The following is a 24,664-nucleotide window of genomic DNA, read 5'->3' on the forward strand; positions in this document are numbered from 1 at the left end:
CAAAGCCTCGTAAAATGTGGTCAGCACTAAGTGTACCAACACAGATACCAAGAATGCAGCAGGAGAGCCCAGAAGACAGCCGAGTGAGAAACCGCAGCTTCAGCATCGCAGATGCAGTGACGAGCAGGATGGACTCTCTGAGGGGCTCAGCGAGCTCTAGGCGGCAAAACACACGGCTCCACATCCAGACTGGGTCCGTAAGATGTCTCAAGATAAGCATTTTCTCCTCACCTACAAGGAAACCCCAATAAAACTAATGCCAGATTTCATATCAGCAACAATGGAAGTCTCAAAATAGAGGGACACACATTCACATTTCTAAAATAAAACACTTAAATTAAAAATCTTACAAGATCATCTTTCAAAAATGAAGTAGAAATACAGGCATTCTCAGATAAATAGGAACAGAATTTTGCTGTGTGGCAGGCCCACTTAGGAGGGCCTAGAAAATCTTTGTGTTAAAAACAAGTTACCCAGGCCAGGAATAAGACCTACATAGAAGATGCGACACTGGTAAAATGCAGAAGTTGATGAGATAAAAGAAGTATACAAAACAACATGCATTCATTGTAAACTGCATTCATTGTTGGTCATACAACAGAGACACGTGACTTCATTACAAGCATAAAAGAAGTGGGTAGGAACAGAAATTATACTCAAATAATGAACAATACAAGATAACACAAAACTTACAAGAAGGGAATAAGAAAGAGCAAAAAGAAAAGTGGAATATAATAAGTTAAGAATCCAAAGAACTCTAACAACAGACACAACTCAACAATAGAAAGACCAATAGCCCAACTTCAAAACTGACCAAGAATCTGAACAGGGATTCCTCCCAGGAAGACAAAGAAATAGTCAACGGGTACTTGAAAAAACAGTCAGCATCAGTAGGTAGTAGGGAAATGCAAATCAAACACATGTGGTGGCTTTAATTCTTCAAAATGTTAAACATGCAGTTCCCACATGGGTTCTCAATTCTACTCTAACAGTTATGTCTAAGAATAAAAAGGAATACACCCACAGGAAAATACAAATATTCACAACAACATTTACTCATAGCAGCCAAAGCAGAGAAAATCCAAGTATCTTTCCACCCAAACGGATGAACAAACTGTGCTATAGTCATCATAGAATATTAGTAATAAAAAGGACACAGTACAATTTGCTTACATGAGGCTGAAGATCGACATTATTTTAAGTGCACACACAATAGAGCACATGCTGCAGTATTTCATTTTTCCTAAATACAAAACTTTACTGGCAGATCGATAGGGGTCAAGACAGAGTGATTTCTGGGAGCAGGGAGCTGGTGGAATGGAAATCGGCTTCCAGTTATCACAAGATTGCTCTCTGGTCTGATGAAACACTCTGGATCAACACAGTGAGGAACAAAACTCAGCTGTATGTTTACAATAACATCCAATGACTTCTTTAAAGGAGTGAAGTTTTGATATGTAAATTCTATATTAATAATTTAATAACAAGTAATCTGAATAGAAATTTCCCCCAAACAGATACAGAAATTATCAACAAATAGATTAAAAAATGTTCAACCCCACCAGTCATTAGGAAGATGTTTATAAAACCCACAACAAAGTATGTCTTCACACCTTCCAGGATGGCTATAATTGAACAGGCAGGTAAGCTCCAAGTGCTTATGATGAAAGACAGACAGGGAGCCCCTCCTCACTGCTGGTGGGGACTCACGATAGAACAACAACTTTGGAAAACAGTCTGGCAGCTCCTAAAATGCTTAAAGGAAGTGACAGATGAACCAGCCTTCAACTTCTAGTTATAAAGTCAAGCAAGAGAAAACACTCGACACAGAGCCCTGCACAGACTCAATACTTCCAACAGTCAAAACGTGGGGACAACCCAAACACTCATCAACCGACCCCTTACATTGTGCTATTATCTGTGCAACTGAAGGTCAGAAGTACTAACACACACATCACAATTGAACTCCAAAAGTCATCAAGTCAAACAAAACTAGTAAGTCACTAGACCACATATTGTATAATTCTGTGTAAACAATGTTCAGGAAAAGGAAATTTCTCTGTGGAGGACAGAAAGTTAACTGGTAGTTCTTAGGATAGCTGAGGAGGAGGAAGACCCAGGGTTGGGGACTGCTAATGTCTCTCTTAGTCTAGTTTCAGAGGGGACACAGGGAAGCTGCTCATCTCCCAACATCCCAGCTCTGCAGAAGAGGAGGTGGACCAACACGAAAAGCAAGAGCAAGTCTATCAGGGTGGTAGTGAGGATCCAGCAGAGTCCTAATTTTCTGTATCCTGCTTGAAAGAAGGATGTTGCACTTGGGTCACCTGCTGGGGATGAGGTGACAGGCTGGGAGAAGAGGTTTTCACATCCTTACCAGGCACAAGTGGGCAATGCTGAAATTCTCCTGGCAAGCAGTGCCTGGGTCTATACTTGCTCTGCCACATTAAGTCCTAATGGGAGCCTGATTCACAGCTAGTCAATTCTAGCCTCGACAACTCTTCCCATGCTGGTTCCTCAGCTGAGCCTCCATTCTCAGCCAGCATCAAGGAGCCTGAAGAAAGCAGTGCTAGCTATGGCTGGTAAGTGGAAAGTTTGGCTACTTTCCCCAAACTTTGGTCTTAGTGATGCCTAGTAGGGAGACAAGCCTATACATTCCCCTGGTAGGAACAAGGCTGAACAAGAAAGCAGGAAGCCAAGCCGGTTCACACTGCTGCTTTCAGAGTCAGGGGAGCCCAGGGAACCCGAGTCTCTCCACCCTAACCTTCCAGGAAAGAGAAGGAAAGGATGTGATATGTGGTGGTCTAGACTCCCTTTCCTATCCCTGTGTTAGTGGGATCCAGTGGGGAGCTGAGCCTGCAGTTCAACTTGGTATCTATGAGCCAAGAAGGGTGAGACAAGTCGTTGTTCTATAGTAAGTTCCCACCCCCTCTTCTTTTGAGACTCACAGAGCACAGCAAGGAAACGAAGTTCAACCACACCGCAACAAAGCGTTTGTACGAGTGGCCTCCCATCTGCCCTAGATGGCAGTGGGGCCCAGACCATCATTTCACTTCTCAAGGAGCTAGTCAGACCCGATTCAAAGGCAACCTGACCACGCAAGGCACAGCTCCACTTCTACCCTGAAGGTGTCAACCGGGCAGTGGAAAGCAGTGCTTCCACCCCACCCACATGCCATGGGGCTGTATGGGTGGTAGCCTGCCAATGGGAGGCTGAGCAGATAGATCTCGCTTGAATCTGTAGCTGACTGCCTATGGGGAAACTGCCTGCTAAGTAAGAAAAAACAAAATGCTGGGGCCAAGAATCTGTTGTGAATCTTCTGTCACACCAAGAACTAAGGAAATCACAACTTGACTGAGAAGAGATTGATCAGCAGGCGTGTAACACTGAAATTATTCAATAAGAACCGCAATTACAGCGTGCCCTGGCATTCATCTTTAAAAGAACTGGAAGCTTAGAATGTTCTCTGAACAAAAAAAAGAACTAAGCTAGAAACCAGTAAGACAAAGACAAGAGGAAAAACTCTAAGGACTTAAATGCCAAAGGTATAGACGAATTTGTGGGTTAAAGAGAAAGTCTCAAAGGAAACTCACGTAACACAGAGGTTGGGTCAGAATGAAACGGAATACACTGAATTACACAGCACAGTAATAAAGGAAACTTATACTGCTCTAAAGAAGAAAGGTCTCCAATCAACAACCCAAGTTCCAAGCCCAGTCACTGGAAAGGTGAGAGAAAAAAAAAAAAACCCAAAACAAGAAACAAAAACAGGACACAAAGCAAGCACTGGAATGGTAAGAAAAGAAGAGAAATAAAGAATGAAAAGGGAAAACAGTGGTAGTTTCCTAGTGGCTCCACGAAAATATTAATGTGACTCATAAACGTCTAGAAAGCTGACACAAACTATAAAGATCAAAAGATGAGCCATCACTTCAATCTGCCACTCATTCACATGCCTGACCTTGACAGTGTGGCACAATGTCACAGTTCACACTCAAGAACTGTGCAGTCAAGTTATAGCACACACACACACACACACACACACACACACACACACACACACACCAATGTTGGGTTTGGCCACATTCTTAGCTATTCTTGGCTGCATTTAGCCTGAGAGCCATGGGCTGGACACACCTGAAAGGATAATACAGAACTCGTAAGAACAACATCCAGCTCATACACTTGACAACTTAGAAGAAATGGACAGCCTCTTAAAGACTCTAACCTACCAAGACTCAACACAAGAACACACGCAGAGTAGGAGTAAAGAAACTTAGTTCATAAGTTTTTTTTTTAAAAATCTCTAGGCTTACAAGACTATTGGAGAATGTTGCCAGACATTTAAAGGGGAGTAGCACTCTTACATAATACCTTCCAGGCCATGATGGGGCATATATCCAGTCCCCTTTTATAATGCGAGGGTTTTCTGATTCAAAGACAGTATAAACAAGATAAAGTATCAGTCCTCAACTTCCTAATTTAAAATATATCATCACAGAGAAGATCCACTAGGTAGACCTAAACCAGGGCTATCCAGCAGAGTCCAGAGTCAGGATGGGGAAAACTGGAGCCTGAGTGGGTACAGCCCTGGGTAGGAAAACAGGCGGTGTCTGGGCAGGGCTGGGAGGCTGAGAAAAGACGGGCTGAGTAGAGAAATAAGGAAGTTAGGGTAAGTGCAGGTGCCTCATTCCTGGACAAGTGACTTACGTAGATGGGGACAAGGATAGTATACTATTGGATTAAACGTCAAGGTGACAGTGCCAACTTGAGGTTTTCAACACATATGCACACACACATATATGTAGCACTAAATGTAAGATGTAAAACATGTGTGTCTAGTGTGTGTGTGTGTGTGAATGTGTGCGCAAATGTGCACATGCGCATACTGAGGCCAGATGGCATCAGATCCCTCTGAGCTGGAGTTACAGGTGGTTATGAGACTATCAATGTGGGTGCTGGGAACTCAATTTCCATCCTTTGGAAGAACAGCAAGTACTCTTAACTGCTGAGTCACCTCTCCAATCCCAGATTAGGTTTTTAAGAGGGCCATTTCCCCACTAAAATGAACTAGGACTTCTTGGAGAAATGTCTGCTTTCAGAGCGAGGACAGAGATGGACTAAAATGAGCTAGTAGACCCTGCAGCGTGTGTCTCAAGAACAATGCAGACACAGCAGAGCATCTGGCAGGGCTCTGGCTGGCTGAGTGTAGGTAGCTGAACCATCATGGCAAGTGACAGGAGACCAGTTTCACTGAACAAAATACAAATCCCCTGAAATAACTGAGCAAAGAGAACACTGTTGCTCACAGTACAATGCCACTTAACAAATACACTTACCGACCACAGTATGACTCAGGAGGAACATCGGTAGGTGCTAACACTGCTGAGTCAAAGGAGATATGGAACAGGATGGTATGTGGCTTCAAAGCATCTTTCTATGAAGTATTAATTACGAATGGAGAAAGGATAATCTACACTGGGTAAATCTTGGCAGGGACCAGCTTACTGATGTGATCCAACTTAACATTCCCAGTGAGGAAGCACGATAGCTTGGGTCACCTGGGGGTCACAGTGAGAAGTTCCTTTCTGTAAGGCTTCTAACAAAACTGCAAAATCTCAGACTTACTGTTAGGGAAGAGCAGACAATCTGGATGCACAAAGAAACTAAGCCATGACTGGAAACAAACTAAGGTCATAAGACAAGGCCTAAGGTCCTAGAGAGAGATTTAAACCTCAGTAGAAGGCCAGGACATTACAGCATGCATAATGCAGTGCTTGGGAGATCACGGCAGGAGGACTGACAAAGTTCAAGGTCGCTTGAGAGATAGAGTTTGGGGCTAGTCAGGGCTACATGACAAAACCTTGCAAAAAGAAAAGAAAAGAAGACCTTTTTGCTGTTAAAAGGTATTATAGGGGGCTGGTGAGATGGCTCAGCAGGTAAGAGCACCCGACTGCTCTTCCAAAGGTCCTGAGTTCAAATCCCCCAACCACATGGTGGCTCACAACCATCTGTAATGAGATCTGACTCCCTCTTCTGGTATGTCTGAAGACAGCTACAGTGTACTTACATATAATAAATAAATAAATCTTTTTTTAAAAAGGCATTATAGGTATTATAAGCACAGCAAACAAAAACTTGAATGGCAAATCTGCTGTAGGTGACTGCATACATATGAGAGAGAGAGAGACTGGGAGACTGAGTGTGTGTGTGTGTGTGTGTGTGTGTGTGTGTGTGTGTGTGTGTGTGTGTGAGATACAGGCGGGAGGTACCATCCTCAGGAGTATCATAAGACAATGAGAAGTCTGAACATGACTTAGATAGCTGATGATATTATGAATTCAAATTTTCTTCATGGCAGGGAGGTAGGTGTTCACTGAATAAAGTGACTCCTGCTGTGAGCGCAGAGAAAGTGATCTGAGGACGTGAGTGACTGCAATTGTCAGCTGGCAACTGTGTGTACTTTCTTTTGTTCTCTGTGCTTCCGTGAATGTCTGAAATTCTCTGCTCATAGTTGTTTTTAAGTGGTTGAGCCAAGATTTAAACCTAGGTTTGTCTCATTATAAAGCTGTTTTTTGATGAATTTTCTACTTTCCTCTAAAAGTAAGAATTTTACTTATGTACCTGACATTAAATTTTCCAATGATTCATTAGCCAACATTCAAAAACCTAGTCTCTATCCTAAAATAAAATAAAGTATAACTGACTATATTTAATGAGATATAATTTTTAGATAATAGGAATTTTATGTTTTCATATTTCTCCTAATATAAAATTAGCTGTACTTATGGAGAAATTCAATATTAATAACTTATTCAATTAAAAGATTTGAAAGGTTAAAAAAATAAAATCTCTAGTGGATGACCACAATAGTCTCCCTGCCTGGGTGTCCAGGAACACACAGAACGGTTTGGTGTCCCTAAGAGCTGCTGACTGGACTCAGTCGCTGGAGCCCGGCTTCTCTTCCTGTGTAATGAGTTCACCATATCAAAGCTGACAGAACCCGGCTGGAGAGAACCCCACTAGTTGCTAAGCCTGATGAAGGAACGAGGGCAGAAGCAGGCTTGCAGGCTGTGGGGTGACACCCAGGGAATACTCACTCTACAAGGGAAGCACAGGCTGGACACTGTCACCACACTTGATATTTTTAGCACTTCTCTCTAAGACCAAACAATGAGCAGGTAAGAGGACTTGCCCATTAAGTGTCCATAAATGGTAGGTAGAGAAGTAGTCCCCTTAAAGCCAGAGCAGCAGACAGACTGAGAATCTGCAAGGCCTTTGGATTGGCCATGTGGGAAACACTGTTTTTCTTGATGTGAGAAAGGGCCCTCCTAGAGTGGATAGATTCCAGTAAGAACACAATACACTGAGAGCTGACTGTTCCCAGTAAGCACTGAAGGAAGGAACGGCTGCAGCCAGGGCCTCCTCCTCTACCTTCCCATCATCTAATCTGAACCGTTAGAAGAAATCCTGCAATGTCTCTAATTCCACAGCACTAGAGTGAACTTGTTAGAAAATCCTGCAAGAGGACTGCCAAGAAAATGCTCAACAGCTCTTCTGGCTATCACTTGACAGCAACAGGGCCCACGTTATGGCTGAGATCCTAAATGTCTCTCGAAGGCCCCTACGCTCATAGTTTGGTTAACAGTCTGTGGTGCTATTGAAGGGTAGTGGAACCTTTAAGAGGTGGATTATAGTAGAAGTTAGTCTCTGTGAGCATGCCCTTAACAGAAACGTTGAGACTCTGACCCTCCCTCTGTCTTTGCTTCCCAGTGCAGGGAGTTTTCTCTGCCATCTATTTCCTTCATGATATCTGGCTCACACAGGCTCAAATGAAACGGGCCAGCTGGCCACAGACTGAAACACTTGAAACCATGAGCCAAAATAAACATTTTCTCCTTTAAATTAATTAAAAGTTTTATTACATACTACATTTATTTATATTGGGGGAGGGGGAGTACAGAAGAATGGAGCTCAAAGGACAACTTGCAGGAGCTGGTTCCCTATACCAGATGGGTTCTGGGGTCAAACTCAGGTACTCAGGCCCAGTGGCATCTCACTGGCTCCCACACTGTTTATTCAGTATTTTGCCACAGCAATGGAATGATGCCTAGCACAACCAAGGAGGCCAGAGTGGACTCTTTCATCCATTTCCTAGCTCAGAACTACAAAAGGATGAGAGGCAAGCACAGCAACAGGAGAGTAAGTTATGGCACACTTCCTTGCCTGGGTACCATAGGAAAAACCCATACAAAAAAACCACAATGAATGGCTGCTTCCCAGGCAGGCGTGTGAGGTCAGGAACAAATATCAGCCTAAGATGATAACGCAGGAGATGAACTCAGTTTGCCACACCTCTTTTTCAAAAGGCCAAGACATTATTCAGGGTTTTGTAAAGGAATTCTGCCAGGCCAGACAGTGAGGCAGAAAGCACAGGCCATAAACAACACCTGGGCCTGGGCCTCTGAAGTGAAGAATAGAGCTTTTCTTTCAGAGCCTTTCAATGTACTTTTATTAAGTGTGAATTTCCACAAAGCGACAGAAAGTACACTGAAGAGGTTATTACCATCCATGTGTGCAGCATGCCCACTGCTATTCACCAACGTGGAATATGGATCTTCATTCTGTGGCAAGACTCCTGCGGCCATCCTCGTCTGTTGGAAAATGTAAAGAAGTTCATTACTTAACTAATCACGTTAGATATCTGCCACCCAATATGGCAGTCATTAACTATACGGCCCTTTCGTTTTTTTTCTCCCTTCCCTGTATGGCTGAACTCAGGGTGTCACGAATGCTAAGTAAGAATTCTACTACTGAGCTGCATCCCTAGATACCTAATCCTTCAAATATAGGCAGTCTAGGTTCAAATGTACTGTTTGAAAATTCAGTACAAAGAAAGGTAAACTAAACTTGGGCAAAGTGGCACATTCCTTTAATCCCGGCATGGGGGAGGCAGATCTATCTCTTTGAGTTTGTCTGGGTTCCAGGACAGCCAGAGCTATATAGAAAGACCCTGTCTCAAAAAAAGAAAAGAAAGAAAAGAGAAGGGAGAGAAGGGAGAGAAGGAGAGAAGGAGAGAAGGAGAGAAGGAGAGGGAGAGGGAGAGGGAGAGAGAGAGAGAAGTAAAAACTATCTTACTACTACTAATAACCAAGATTGTGCTTTGACCTCCATATGTGCCCTAACATGCACACATCTACACACACACACACACACAGAGCACACACACATCATGCACACAGACACCAAAAAAAGTCAAAACTAGATGCTGATATGGTACAGAAATTCTTACATTTTTATTTACAATTATTATATTGTTAAACTGCTTTTCTTTGTCATGTTTAGACTTAATGTTTTATGTTCCTGAATTTATACTGAAAATTCACATAAAAATGAAAATGCAAAACTGCCCATATCTGATTTCTGTGCCCATTTTCCCACTGACAATCATATACTTGGGTACATTTTGATTCCTTGGGAAGAAAAAAAATCTAACAGGAAGAATGGGGGTTGTTTTGTTTTCTAAAATGAAATATGTCCACCAAGTGGCTTCTGAAGCACAGCCTCCACTCTCCACAGGGTCAGTGTGCTCGCCCCAGGCCTCTGGCTGGCATCGCTGTTAACATCTGTGGCTGGGACTGCGCACAGATTGGTGTCCTCGAAAGAGCTGACCACACAAGAGGCAGGCAGGAGGATCTCAAATTTGAGGCTACAGAGTGCGGCACTATCTCAAAACAAATACACCCCCTACTCTACCCTACCCTACCCTACCCTACCCCCACCCCCGCCAACCAAGCAAGCAAGCAAGCAACCAACCAACCCCTTGCCCGCTCTGCAGCACTGAGGGCTGGGCTCTGGCAGAGCAAATCTCCTTGGATACAAGGGATGCTCTCCAAGCTAGAGCACTTGCTCAGCTTGCTGGAGGCCTGGGTTCAATCCCCCTCATTGTGAAAAGCCTCTACCAAACAAAACAAATAGTGCAGCAGAATAGAAAGTTTGACTTTAATTACCTGAATAATTACTTGAGTTACAGTGTCAATTTTCACAAGTCTGAGATATGTAATAAAAAGTCAGTTTGAGAAATTGACTATAAGACCCTCAGGTATCAGAAAGTCAGCTCTGCCCGTATCTGCAGGGCGTTCCAGTACGCCATGCGGATTCCTTCCTTTCTTTGTGTTTGTCAATCTGCCTTTATCTGGGAATCTGCTTCCCTCAGTTTCCCTGCTTTAGAAATTTAAGTTTTCCTCTTTGCTCAGATGGCTGTAACTTTTCCGCCATTTCCCCTTTAGTCTCCTTCTCACCTACCTTCCTCAAGAAAATCTGGATATATTTCCATCAGGTCTTAACTATCTACTTTTCATTAAAGGGGTTAATTGGTATCTTTGGAAATGTCCTTTGATATTTTTGTTGGGAGTGACCCTTGGCGTTGACTCCGGGTTAGTTTAGATGCACTGCTAAGGCTAACCTTCCCAAGGGTTTGCAGTGAGGTGTCCAGAGGCCTTCGCACTCTGGCTAAGGGAGCAGAATTACTTGCAGCCAGCTGGCCGCTGACATTTTTCTGGCCTCAGACATTTGTACAGATCAGTACTCACCACTCTGCAGCTCGGCAAAGCTCTGAGGGCTTCCTAGGGCGGGGTCTCCCTCACTCTCGAGACCTTATCTATGCAGGGCCTTCCCTTGAGTTCACCCCTCTGTGCATCTCTGGAAGGCCTGGTCCTCTCCCTAAACTAAGTCTGGAAACTGCCCCCAGGGAGGCAACTGGTGCAACCTCAGACTCCCCTGTTTACCCCCTGTTCAGTCTAAGAGACTGAAGCCTGGGCTGCCTACTTTCCAACCATTTTTAAAAGGTTGTCTAGAATTTTAGTTAGGGTAAGAAGAAATCTGCTTATTTATCTGTTTGGGGTAGAAATCTTTCTACTCATCTCTGAAATTCAAATCTTAGATCTCTGAAACAATGTCTGTGGTATGCTACCATTGCATAGAAACACAGTACAATTATACATAATTGCTGATCAAATATCATGATTTAAATATATTATAGAGTCAAAGTCCTGTTTAAAACTTAATGATTCAACTGCCAAAGATATGAACTGGCTTGAGCGCTGTTTGTCTTCTTTTGCAAAATGAGGATTATATATCTACTTTCATAGGTTCTTACAACCTATGAAAGAAAGACTTAGTGTATGTGCATGTGTAACACCACTAAAGCAAGGCCAGCCACAAAGCAAACACTTGTTAGCTTACTTTACAATACTGTACTATTTTTCCATTCCTTCTTGGCTACAGTTACTTCATTTTGCTCCTACCTTAAAGAGTTTGTAAGAGATCCTTAGCATTACCTGTCTAATTCTTCTGCTAGTAGTAACAGCTGAGCTTCCAAAAAGTCTTAAGCAAACATTAGACCCATTCACAACTGACTTTATTCATATGCCTTCCTACAGAACAAGGAGCTTCGATTTGAATCCTGACGTTCACTCTGTGATCACACATTATGTAACTCACTTCCTGACTCAATGACAAGTGCTTTGCTCACTATATCCTACAGTTCTTTTATCCCTAAAATCTCCGCAAATGACTCAACTGTTCAGAATTAGTCACACAGTTCACTAATTAGTACCCAGCACTTAGAGCTCGAGTGCAGTGGTGAGCTATTACTCACACATCTAAGGAGAACAGTTAGGAAGTAATGTTCTATTCCTAAAGAATTTGTTTACAGACTAGGTTGTGAGGTACTAGCGAATCCTCTCCTCAGCACTCTCCTCTCTTCTGGATGCAACTGTGTTCTGCATATTTCTTGGAGAGAATTTGTGAGGTGTTGCATTAAGCAAGTGCCCCAACCCTTCCCTGATGCTCTCAGCTCCAGCACTGCACCTTGGGCATGCACCAGAACACTCTGGGAACCTGTGGAAGTGCAGATTCCTTGTCCCTGCTTCCTAGCGTCTGTTTCCAGGGGAGCACTCAGATTTTACTCTCTGGCGTTCTGATGTGTGAGGTTTTGTTCACTCTTAACGACAACACTGCCAATGTGCTAAGATTCTAGACAATAATCGCAGTTCAGGAAGGTGATGATTTATCCAAGCCATGTAGACACTATGATGCTCAAATGAAAGCATGTTTTATGCTCATTCATAATATGATGATGTGGCGGTTTGAATATGCTCGGCTCAGGGAATGGCACTATTAGGAGGTGTAGCCTTGTTGGAGTAGGTGTGGCCTCATTGGAGGAAGTGTTTCACTGTGGGCTTTAAGACCCTCTGCCTGCCGGGATGCTGCCATGCTCCCACCTTGATTATACTGGACTGAACCTCTGAACCTGTAAGCCAGCTCCAATTAAATGTTGTCCTTATAAGAGTTGCCTTAGTCATGGTGTCTGTTCACAGCAGTAAAACCCAAACTAAGATATACGATAACCAAATGATACTAGCTCACTCCATGTCAGGAACTAATCCAATTCCTTTATATATCTTTATTTCATCTAATCCTTATCATACCCTATTACATAAGACAGCACACTTATTCCTACTTTTAGTAGACTTTTGGTTTATTTATTTAGTGTGTATGCACAGGCCACAGCACATATCTAGAACAATGCAAGTACAAGGACAGCGTCATATCTCAGGTTCCTGGACACATTTACATCTCTAAGTTCTTGTAAGTCTTTCATCTTGACAATCTTTTTGTCTTCTTTCTGAATCCTCAAGAGATTGGATCTGTTTTCTTCTCAGCCCCAGCCCGTAGTTCCTCTCTGTTATGAAGCCTTCTCAAATGCCAACTATATATGGGACTCACATCTGAAGAAAGGCTCACCTATGCAGGCTTGGACACTATTAAAACAGCTTCCAGCAATCCTCAGGGAGAGAGCTGAGGCCATCTGACAAATCTACTTAGCAGTTTCTGTGATCTCACACCTGAACTACACCTTAGGGAAGTCTGCAAGCTGATTGCAAGGTTCCCAAGAGACAAGTCACACAGCATGGAAAAACAACACTCCACGAACCCTCCTATTTCATCATTTAAAGAAACTGCTGCTGAATTAATATTCTTCAAGAGAATATTCTCTTGAAGAATATTAATTCAGGGTTAAAGTACAGCTTCTAAACCCTACCTGGGTTTATACACACACACACACACACACACACACACACACACACACACATGCAAGAGCTTACTCTAAAACTTACATGATTCTCACTAGACAATTCAGTTGTAGAAAAAGAAGAACACAGTTAGTAGACTCATCATCAGTCTCAAGACTTACTGTAAAGCTATGGCAAGGAGTAGGGAGGGGCAAGGAAAGAGGTTTGTTGCATCAATCAATCAATGTAACAAAGCAGATTCAAGCAGAGTCAAAAAATACAGTTAACCAACTAAAAAAAATTTAATTTTATAAATACAGTGAGGGAGATGGAGAGGGGAGAGAGAGGGAGAGGAAAAGGGAGAGAGAGAGAGAGAGAGAGAGAGAGAGTTAGTTTTGTATTTACACATTGGTACCCAAAAGAGATCCTCTAGAACCAGTTTCAGACAGCTGTGAGCCACCTGATGTAGCTGCTGAGACTTAAATTAGGATCCTCTGCAAAAGTAGCATCTGTTTTTAACCATTCCTCCAGCGCCTTAAAGTACTTTTTAACAACATTTAAAAGTTTCAACCTAGACAGCTCAGAGACCCATGGTAAAACCAAATACTACTGGTCTTAACAAACAAACAAACAAAACAAAACAAACAAAAACATTATCAACAAAATGACTCTCCTAATGGAATTCTGCTATCCTCACAGACTGGTACCTTACTCAGCCATCACCAGAGAAGCTTCCTCCTACAGCAGATGGGAGCAGATACAGAGACCCGCAGCAGGACAATGTGCAGGAAGAATGAGACCGTGGAACGCACACAGCTCTAAATGGGCTGTCTCCATCAAACCCCTCCCCTCAGAGCTCAGGAATCCCTGAGGAAGAGGAGGCAGGCATAAAATAGGCCCTCTGAATCAATTGAGCAAGGCTCATATGAACTCAGAGACTGCAACAGCAAGCACAGAGAGTACACGGGTCTACACCAGGTCCTCTGTGTATATATTGTAGCTTAGCTTACTATTTTTATGGGACTCCTGAGCATCTGAACAAGTGGGTCTCTGATTCTTACGCCTGCTCTTGGGGATCTTTTCCTTCTGTTGGTTTGTCTTACCCAACTTATATGTAATGAGTTGTAATGAGTTGTTTTATATTATTATTATTATTGTTGTTGTTTGCTATTCTTATATCATTATTATTTTGTTGTGTCTGGTATCTCTTAGAAGCCTGTTCCTTTCTAATGAGAGTCAGAAAGGGAGTGGATCCAGAGGGGAGGGGAGGAGGGAAGAACTTGGAGGAGTAGAGTCACAGGAAAACTATAATCAAGATATACTGTATGAGAAAAGAATCTATTTTCTTTTTTAAAAAAAACATTTATATATTGTATATGAGTGTGCTGTAGCTGTCTTAAGACACACCAGAAGAGGGCATCCGATCCCATCACAGATGGTTGTGAGCCACCATGTGGTTGCTGGGAATTGAACTCAGGTCCTCTGGAAGAGCAGTCAGTGCTCTTAACCCCTGAGCCATCTCTCCAGCCCAAGAATCTATTTTCAATTAAAAAAAATGTTCAAACTTTCTTTCTGTCAAAGACATTAAGAGAATGAGAAAAGGAAACAGACTGGGAGAAAATATTTCAAATTACATAGTGATAAAGGTGGTCAAGCATCCGACTCAGACAACTTACACAAACAAGTTCATTGAAAACGCTGTTATCTCTGTTGTCAAAAGTAAACTGGTGATAATTAAAATATTTTTAAGTAAAAAACCTTGAGTTAGTAGTAGTATAGGCTGTGTCTAGTACCATATATCTACAATGCCAGCACTTAGGAGGGAGAGGCAGGAAGGGGCAAGTTCAATACAGCAAGAAATCAGTTACATTTTAAATCAGACTTATACATAATGATTACCTGGGGATTTGACTGTAAACAAGTTAAAAGGTAAAATTAAGTTTCAGTGTAGTGATTTTTCACATAACTATGTGAAAAAATTGCAAAGCATGAGGAATGCCATTTGTATCGCTACAAGGAGAACAATAACATAGTATGAGGGACTTAGGGTCAGAACAAAGACAGAATATGTCACACTGAATTCCCTTTGCACATTACTGCGTTGCTTCAACTTTAAATCAAATATACTTTTGATATAAAAGAGGAGGAATAAATAAGAAAGAACAAAGTAAAATCAAATATGTGCTTGAATATGACAGGATGAAATGCATCCATTTGTATGCTAACTTAAAGAAGAAATGGTCCAATACCTGGACAAACATATCAAGAACACTGATGCAAGCATTTGGCTGGCGGTTCACTCAATGTATGGAAAGAGAAAAATAAGCCATAATATATAGCACTAACCATGAGTTAGCATGGCTAAAAGGAAAAAATAAGAAAGAGCCTGGGCTGGCAACACGGCTTGGCAGACAGAAGCACTTGCTGCATAAGCCTGACAACGTAAGGCCAACCAGAACCGACCCTGTGCAAGGAGAATGGACTCCCCAGAGTGGTCCTCTGCATACATGCCATGGGATGCACATATAAAACAGAAGCCAGAGCGTACAAAGAGGTCCAACAATAGTCTATCAAGAGCTGGCAAACACAGAGAGTGGTGGGAACACTCCTTTACATTTGCTTATAAAGCTAAACAGAGTGTTACATGAAATATGAAAATCGTGTCCCCATCTGATGCCTATCACTCAAACACCTGCCCATGAGTCTTCACAGAGCATTATTTATGATCGCACAAAGCCAGATGGAGCTGTGATGTCACACTGTACTAGGAATGCTGTTCTGTGACGGAAAAGAAAGAGCTGTTTATCTAAGGGACGCGGGTAAATCCTAAAAGGAAACTGTCTGTTCTCCACACGTGTTCTGGGATTGTGCTAAGTGAAAAACTCTGGTTTGAGAAGGCTATATATCATGTGAATACATTCGTAGGCTTTCTGGAAAAGACAAAAACTGCACAGACAGAAAGCAAGCAAGTTTTTGCAAGGGTTTTCAGAAGGTTAGAGAGGGCTGACCAGGTACAACACAGATTATTTTCAGGGCCAAAAAACTATCTTATTTTTTAGTGTTATGATAAATACATATAATCTAGTTACCAAGGACCATAGATTTTCACAACATAAAGAATACCTACCAATGTACTTTAAAATTCAAGACTTTAAAACATTAACCAAGAAGGGGCTGGGTTGCAGCACAGATCCCAGAGGAAGGCAAAGGAATTGAATCGCATTATAAAGGGAAGACAGACGCTCACTGTGGGAATGGTGAGAAAGGTACAAGTAACTTTGGAAATGAAGGGCGAGAGAGAGGGAACTATCTATCAACAGGTAGTAGGCTCTGCTTCTACGGCGGTCAGGCTAGCAATCCTAAGTCTGTCTCGTGTACACCGAGTCAGAGAATACAAGTGAAAAGACAGCAAAGGAAGGGCGACCCAGAGCGTGGACTAGGAAGTTATAGGTAAGTAAGGAGGAAGTGGACCATGGCTGCAGCCGTGGCACTGTGGGAAACTCCTGCTAAGCTAACAGAGTTCTTTCCCTTATCTGCAAGGACATGTTTCCAGGCCTGTCAGTGAATGCCTGAAACCAGGCACAGTAATGGCCACAGATGTCCTCCACTCTTTCTAATGCATGCACACTTACTATAGAATAATTTATAAAAATAGGCAACTAACAGGGTAACAATAACTAATAAAATAGGACAATTATAACAATATACTGCTAATAGTTATGTAACCATTAATAGTTATGTAAAATATCTTATTACATTCTAGCTTCTATGTTAGACAATACAATGCCTGCATGATTAGATGAAGTGAGGAGAAGGACACAGGTGTTGTGATGCAGCCATTAGCCTGCTGCACAAAGGTACACATGTACTGCTATATAATTGAACTGGAGGCCTGTGACGGCCTATGAGTGAGTGACTAATGAGTAGGTGGCACTCACAGCATGCATGCACTGGACAAAGGGATGACTCATGGCCAGGGCAGGAGAGGGTGGAGTGCAAGACTGCACCATGCTGCTCAGAATGGCACGCAATGTAAAATTTACATTTTTTTAATTTCTGGAATTTTCCACTTCATAATTTTAAACCATGGTTAACTAGATAACCAAAGCCATGGAAAGCAAAAACCACAAATAAGAGATCACTGCAGTAGAAGCATATATGTGATACACACACACTCACACATCTGTGGTCACAGTCAGTCAGTTACCTGAAAGCAATGAAACCCTAGCTTGATGAGCATATCAGAGCAAATCTGGTTTCTAATACCATTCTCCAGTGAAAGGACACAGGAACCCTTGTGGAACCAACTCTTTTTAGGGATGGAGAAGGGTATATTCAAGATAAGCCTAGATCATCTTGTAGTGCTATAAAGCAGGTAAGATCTCAAAACTCTAGTTGACAATGTCAAAGGAACAGGAGCCAAATGAAAGCATGCTTGATGGCTAAGCTGGAGCAGAGCAAATAGAGCAGAGCAGAGCACAGCAGAGAGAGCAGAGCATAGTGAGAAGGGAGAACAGAGCAGAGCAGAGAGAGCAGAGCAGAGCAGAACAGAGAGAACAGAGCAGAGCGAGAAGGGAGAGCAGAGCAGAGCAAGCAGAGCGAGAAGGGAGAGCAGAACAGAGCACAGCAGAGCAGAGCAGAGCAATCAGAGGAGAGCAGAGAGAGAAGAGCAGAAAGAGCAGAGCAAAGCAGAGAGAGCAGAGCAAAGCAGAGAGAGAGCAGAGCAGAGCAAGAGCAGAGCAGAGAGAGAGAGAGAGAGAGAGAGAGAGAGAGAGAGAGAGAGCAGAACAGAGAAAGCAGAGCAGAGCAGAGTAGAGTGAGAGCAGAGCACAGCAAGCAGAGCAGAGTGAGAAGGGAGAGCAGAGCAGAAGGAGCAGAGCAGAGGGAGAAGAGGGAGCAGAGCAGAGTGAGCAGAGCAGAGAGCAGCAGAGCAGAGCAGAGCACAGCAGAGCAGGACAAGCAGAGCAGAGCCCACGCTGGCTAGCAGCAACATCCCCTCACATGCACAACTATAAATTCAGGCCATTCGTGTAACATTTTATCAACTTTTGATAACATAAAATGATATCATTTTGCTGGTATAGTTTTCCAAGGCAGGAGAAAGGCACATACAGAAATAAAGGCTAAAGGGGAGGCAGACATACCTGTACATGTTCAGAGAGAAAGAGACCATGTGACAGGCACACATGAACCAACTCAATCTGAGAAATACTTGAGCCTTTAACAGGAACCACAAAAACCATGGTATGCAGGGTAGTAGAGAGCAAGGATAAATAAAACAGTTTTTGACCTTTAGGAAGTACATGCTTAGTAAAAGGGATAGAAGAGTACACCCTGAAATTAACAAGTGCAGATACTCTAAGGATGCTGTAAGCAAGGGAAATCAGATCTGATACGATCTGAAGAGAATTCAAGATTGAAGGCTAGTCTATAATAGGCTGCATTGGGCTCTAAGATCTCTTCATCACATGTCTAACACAGACTTTAAGGTAATATGTCATTTTAAAATCTATGAGTATGCAGACATACATGTACTGAGTATATGAGCGGAGATCAGAAGAGAAACTCAGGTATAGCTCCTTGCCTTCCACCTTGTCTGATGAAGTCTTTTATTTACTGCTAGCTATGCCAGATTAGCCAATCTGTGAGCTACCATGATATCTTGTCTCCAGCTCCCATCCTGCTGTAGGAGAACTGAGATTACTAAAGTCATATGCAACCTCATTCACCTTACCTGGGGTCCAAACTCAGCTCCGCATGTTTGCACTGCAAGCCTTACCCACAAAGCCAATTCCTCAGCCCCTCACCTTAATTTTTTACAATAAAAGAGTGGTGCTATTCTATAATTTGAGATCACCTAGACAAGTTAATTTTCTAAAAATAAACATTTAAAAGTCTAAATTTTACTATAGAAAAAATAGTTCAATTTGATTTCTGTGTTCACTTATTTGAGGAGTTGATTTGTCTGTTAAGAACTCTATACTGATCTAAGTAATAGTAACTCAGAAAACAAATGGGAGGTATAGGCAGGCTAGAAGTGCGATTATTCTGCCATACATTTATATCAACTTAAATCATTATGGGCACTCACCCTTCAAAAAAATCTACAAATCATCAGTAGCATTCCACTTTCCATATTTTGAACCATGTCATCATAGAGAAGGACAGAAATGAGAATACTTACCCCAAGTGTATCAGAACAAGCATAGCTAACCGCAGAGAGAAAGGCCCTCCCCTGTGGTTGGTCCTTATCATCTTTGTTTAAAAAGCTTCTGCTCAAAGGAAAGCAAATGCTGAACTAAAGTCAGCTATTCCGTACAGTCCTTGCCTTGCACAATCCGGCAGGATAAGATGGTGGCATGATAGGACCTTTACAAATTAGGTACACAGACTTTCATGACTGAAATGAGCTCAGCTACTGGGTAGAAAGAAAGACATAGCAGCCAATTAATAGTGTTCAACAAGACATAGAGAAGTAAGCTCGTTCAAGGATGCTGCTGACACAAAGAGCCAGAAAAATGAGAAGCGTTCATTTGGCACATGACAATGATGATGATGAATTAGCTACTTAGGACAATCAGCAGATAGAAATCTCATGTAAGAGGAGTTGGGAGAGATACATGCTGGCATTCACTATGGCATATTATTTTAGCAATACACTAAATTATGAAAAAATCAAGGTATAATGCTACAAAAATAGAATTCAAAGGAAGTCAAACATAAAATTCTATATATGGAAGGTGAATGTAAATGTGCATAGGAAAGGGCCTTGCTGTGCAAGCAGCTGGCCACAGTTCTCACTTGTGTTCTGCCTGCCTTTTGTTCAGTGAGATGACATTCATGCTTTGCTCTGGCTTCTCCTATGTTCTAAGCCCCAGGTCTAAGGGGCAGCAACTGATCTGAGCCAACCCTCCTTCCCTTCCACCCTAGCCTGAGACAATGGGATCAGCCTTCTCCTTTGGATACAGAGAATTCTGAATAAAGGCCCGGAGCTGAGCAGTAGCCAGTCTGCAGTAACCATAAACTCCAGTTAGAGACCTGCAATCTGGCCACAGCTGGGGCTGGAAAGGCAGGAAATGTCTTCTGGGAGCCCCAAAGCTAGGAAATGCCAGGTAGGGCCATTTTTCTTGATTTACTCTGGCTGCAGGGTTTGGCCAGGTCCTGTGCTACCTCCTTAGTCATGGTACCTAGCCTGAGGCTGGACCCACTTATGCCAAAGGCAGTATGGAGATGACCTGTATAGATTCATCAAGCCCCACCTACCTTTACTCTCCAGATGGGTGCTGACTGCTTAAACATGTCAGACAAAGTTCAAAGCTAACAGGACAGCCATTAGGTTTGAGTTTTTCACCTGCTCATTTAACTTTTGTATTCCTTAAGTCACAACTTTGATACAAAGTTAATGTTTAAAAAAGCAAATTCTCCTTTTAAATTTAGGTTAATAATTCACACAGATGGAAGCAACAACTTGTAGCTTGTGACCAGGCCTGTGGATTACTATGGAAATGGGGCAGTCTGATGCTACCCTGTGCTCAACACTTGTGCTCAACAAACACCCCTGGAATTAAAAAAAAAAAAAAAAGGAGGAGGAAGAGGAGGAGGAGGAAAGAAAAGCTTTCCCCACTTACGTTTCTACATTTTACTCTACATAATTTCTTTATGTTTTATTATTTTATTAAGATGATTGAACTAGTTTTTGAAAATTAGTTTAGTCACCTTTCTTCAAAAGCTCATGGTGGCTCAGATATCTGCAGATAACCAAAACACCACCCATTCTTACAACGGGTTAAAAATACTTAATGGCTGGGGTACAGCTCACTGAAACAGTACTTGTCTAATAGGTGCCAGGCCCTGCATTTGGTTTCTAGCATGAAAGTGTGAGTGGAGAAAAGGTTGATACACTTAGCACATATACATCCAAGGATGATAATAAGGGTGGAGATTAAAACCTGCAAGTGGTCAGTGGTTTAGACTGTGCTCTTGTACTAGGCCCAACAGGCCAGGCCCAGCCCAAACGCTCACTCGCACTAGATGTCAGGTTGTCAAACAGAATTCATAAGGAACCAGTGTCCCAAAGAAGAAGATGAATAGAAGCCAATCAGAAGGAATTCAAAATCCCATTCTAACCCTACATATCTCCTGTAGTTACCTCCAATGACCAATCTAACTTTTTTCCTTTCCTTGCTTTTCTGCTTTCTCTACCTATAAAGCCAACCTCTTCCACTGGCTTGAGCTATAGGACCACCTTTAAATAGGATGCTTTCAGATTCAAGAATTTCTAGCAGAGCCAACTACATCTGGAAAACATTAGAAGGAAAGTACAGTGCTGATTATGTCTCTGATTAAATCTCCCTTCGGGGGTGCCGCCAACAGAACCCCGCTGTCTCGGGACTAGGAAAGTAGAAATGGGGCAGGAATTAATGGAAGAAAAAGAGAAGAGTCTTTTATTCCTGGGTCAGCAGTTAGGTTTCTGAATTTGTCCTGTGCAGTAATTTAGTAACAGGAGTCTTCAAGTCCCAACTCTAGCAACAAAACAGCTGTCTAAACAGAACTGGAGGCACGGGGGTAAAGAACATGCTTATTGTCATGGAGCATCATATTAAAAAGTATGTCACAAAATATAATACACAGGCTGGCAAGATGGCTAGTGGTATAAAAGTGGTTGCCCCCTCAACTGACTGACTTAAGTTCCATCCCTGGATCCCACTGTGGAAGGAGAGAAACAACTCCAAAAGGTAGTTCTCTAACCTAACACGGGCCATGACATGCATGTACCTACACTTACACACACACACACCACAGTAACAATACAGTTTACACACATACACATCATATAGAGTATACTTCCGCTCTACATATAACACACAGATAAAAGACTGGAAGAATAAACAACAAAAATTAAGAATGGATTATAGGGGCTGGAGAGGTGGCTCAGTGGTTAAGAGCACTGACTGCTCTTCTAGAGGTCCTGAGTTCAATTCCCAGCAACCACATGGTGGCTCACAACCATCTGTAATGGGATCAGAGGCCCTCTTCTGGTGTGTCTGAAGACAGCTACAGTGTACTCACATATGTAATATAAAATAAATCTTAAATATATATGTATATATAAAGAATAGATTATAGATTTTTATGTTCTTTTCTGATTACAGATTATTTTCTAAATTTGACTATTTATCTTTGAGGAAAAACATTTTATTTATAAAACATGATTGCATTATATGTCATACTTTTTGGAAAGCAATATTGGGAACAAAATAAAATAAAAGCAGAGCCATGACATGAATTTTAAAAAGCAGGCAATTAACAGAAGGCTCAAACAATGGAGAGAATGTAAAATCTCTAGAACCAGGTATTAAAAACAAACAATAAATAAGAACTATCAAAGTCTGACTTGGCAGGGCTGTGAATCTAAATGCAAAATGTCTCCATAAGTGGTAACCTCAGAGTCCTCCTTAGATCCATAGGAACTTTCTATAGAATGCTGTAGTAGGTACACTTCAACCATTATACCTGGTACACAGGAAGTATTCAAAAATTTTGGATGAATATGTTCTTAATTTTACATATAGGGAGGCAAAGTTGGGTAAAGGGGATAAAGTCCTAACCACAAAATGGAACAGGTGTGTATAGAACAATTTTATTTGAACTATAATTAATAGAAATAACTTAGACCTTAAAAAATGACACCATTTCCTTCCTGTGATTATTTGTGGGTCATCTGTTAACGTGCCTTCACCTATGGTGGCCAGCTACTTTTGCTATATAAAAATGGCAGCATTCAAACAGGAAGTCTGGTCTAGAGACTCATACTTATCCACCCTGAGAGAGAAAGATCCCAAATAAATGAAGTATTTTGTATCAGCCAGATCCAGGCTATGTAGATCTGCCACTCAAAAAGTCATTAACTAAATAACTACCCTTTTTTTTTTTGAGATACCATTTCACCTCAGTCATAATAGCTGTCATCAAGAAAAACAAATCAGTGAATGCTGATGAGAATACAAAGAGGGAAAGAAGTCTTTCAAGGTTCTATTCTTGATGAGAATATAAGCCACCCATCATGGAAACCAGTATGAGCTAGCTATACCAACCACTTCTGGGTATATCAAAGTCTGCTTACCACAGAAATACCTGCATATCCAGGTTTACTGCTGGACACAGCCTAGTTAGTGAACCAATCTTGGTGCCACCAATAAAGGAATCAGAAAACAAACTGGGATGTTTGAGGGAAATAGAACTGGAGATCACTATCCTAAACAAAACAAGCGGACTCCATGGAGAGAAGAGTCACTTACATTCTTTCATATAGAGCATCTAGGGGTGGAGATTGGGAAGGCCATGAAAATAAAGGATCTATTAGAGATGTGGAAGGGGAAAGTGGGTAAGAAAGGAAATAGATATGGTGAATGTGATATCAAAGTGTGTGTGTGTGTAAGTGTCATAATAAAACCTATTGTATGATATAATACACATTAATGGGAAAAAAACAAGAAACATTTAAAATTGTAATGACCTAAGAGGGCAAGTGCTAAGTTCTGAAGCATGGTTAAAGAGTAATCTAAGTAAACACATACTTGTATGTCCACTGACACTTAACAAGGGCACCACGAATACACAATGCAAAAAAATATAGTTTTTTAAATTAAGGGAAAACTGAATACCCATATGCAAGAAAGGAGAAGAAAAAGTGAAAAAGAAGGAAGAAAGGAAAAGAAAATTACACCACTTACAAAAATTAATTCAAAGCTGAGCATGGTGGCGCATTCCTTTAATCCCAGCATTCTAGGGGCTGAGTCAGGGGGATTTCTGTGAGTTCAGGGCCAGCCTGGTCTACATAATGAGTTCCAGGACATCCAGAACTATATAGTGAAATTCTATCTCAAAAAAAAATTAACTCAAAACATATCAAAGATTTAAAAGGAAGATGTAAAATTTTAAGTCCTAGAATTGTGTAATTCCTAGATTTGCGTTATGGCAGCTATCAGTGTGTCAAAGAAAGTGCAGGGAATTATGAAGAAGAGGACACTTGTGAACCCTCAGGAGACACAAGCATTGCTCTAAGCAATACAGAGAAAAGTATGGCAGTTCCTCAGAACACAAACAAACACACCATGTCTGAGTATCTACACAAAGGTCTGAAATCAGTTTGTCAGAGTGTTATGTGTGCTCCCATGCTCACGCTACACTATTCACAGTGTGCATATGCATACACACATAGAAACCCTATTAGTTTCTACATGGCGGCTGGAGGTGGGAAGCACGATGCTAAGGAAATGAGCCGAAAAGAAAACACAACAGAAGAGAGCAGAACAGTAGTCAGAGAGGTTGAGGGGATGACAGGGGAGTGGAGAGATGGTTGTCAGAAGGAATGCTAGAAAGCGGTCACACAGGAGGAACAGGACTTTCCCCTCAGTTGTACAGCATCATGAATACACTCAGCACTATCGTGTTGTATGTTTCCAGAGTGCCAAATTTCAGATTTTCTCACCACAAAACAATGAAGCAGTAGATGCTAATTTACTCCACACACCAGTCACAAATCATAACATCATTTTATATAGCAATATATAAAAGTACAAATGGCCAAT

At 41.8% G+C, this 24,664-nt stretch overlaps 1 protein-coding gene across 2 annotated transcripts in view; it reads right to left on the minus strand.

Annotated features, from left to right (window-relative positions):
* The window catches only part of Ptpdc1 (protein tyrosine phosphatase domain containing 1), a 47,804-nt gene that overhangs the window by 19,841 nt on the left and 3,299 nt on the right, over nt 1-24,664 (minus strand). Inside the window, exons 2-3 of one of the 2 annotated variants that reach the window (NM_001301781.1) lie at nt 8,564-8,651; nt 49-231 (exon numbers count right to left, since the gene is read on the minus strand). In NM_001301781.1, the coding sequence (NP_001288710.1) occupies nt 49-231; nt 8,564-8,645 (265 nt within the window). In that variant the 5' untranslated portion in view covers nt 8,646-8,651. The remainder of the gene's footprint in view (nt 1-48; nt 232-8,563; nt 8,652-24,664) is intronic. The other variant, NM_207232.2, reaches the window with a different exon arrangement.

The sequence above is a fragment of the Mus musculus genome, chromosome 13 (assembly GCF_000001635.26).
Source record: "Mus musculus strain C57BL/6J chromosome 13, GRCm38.p6 C57BL/6J".
NCBI lineage: Eukaryota > Metazoa > Chordata > Mammalia > Rodentia > Muridae > Mus > Mus musculus.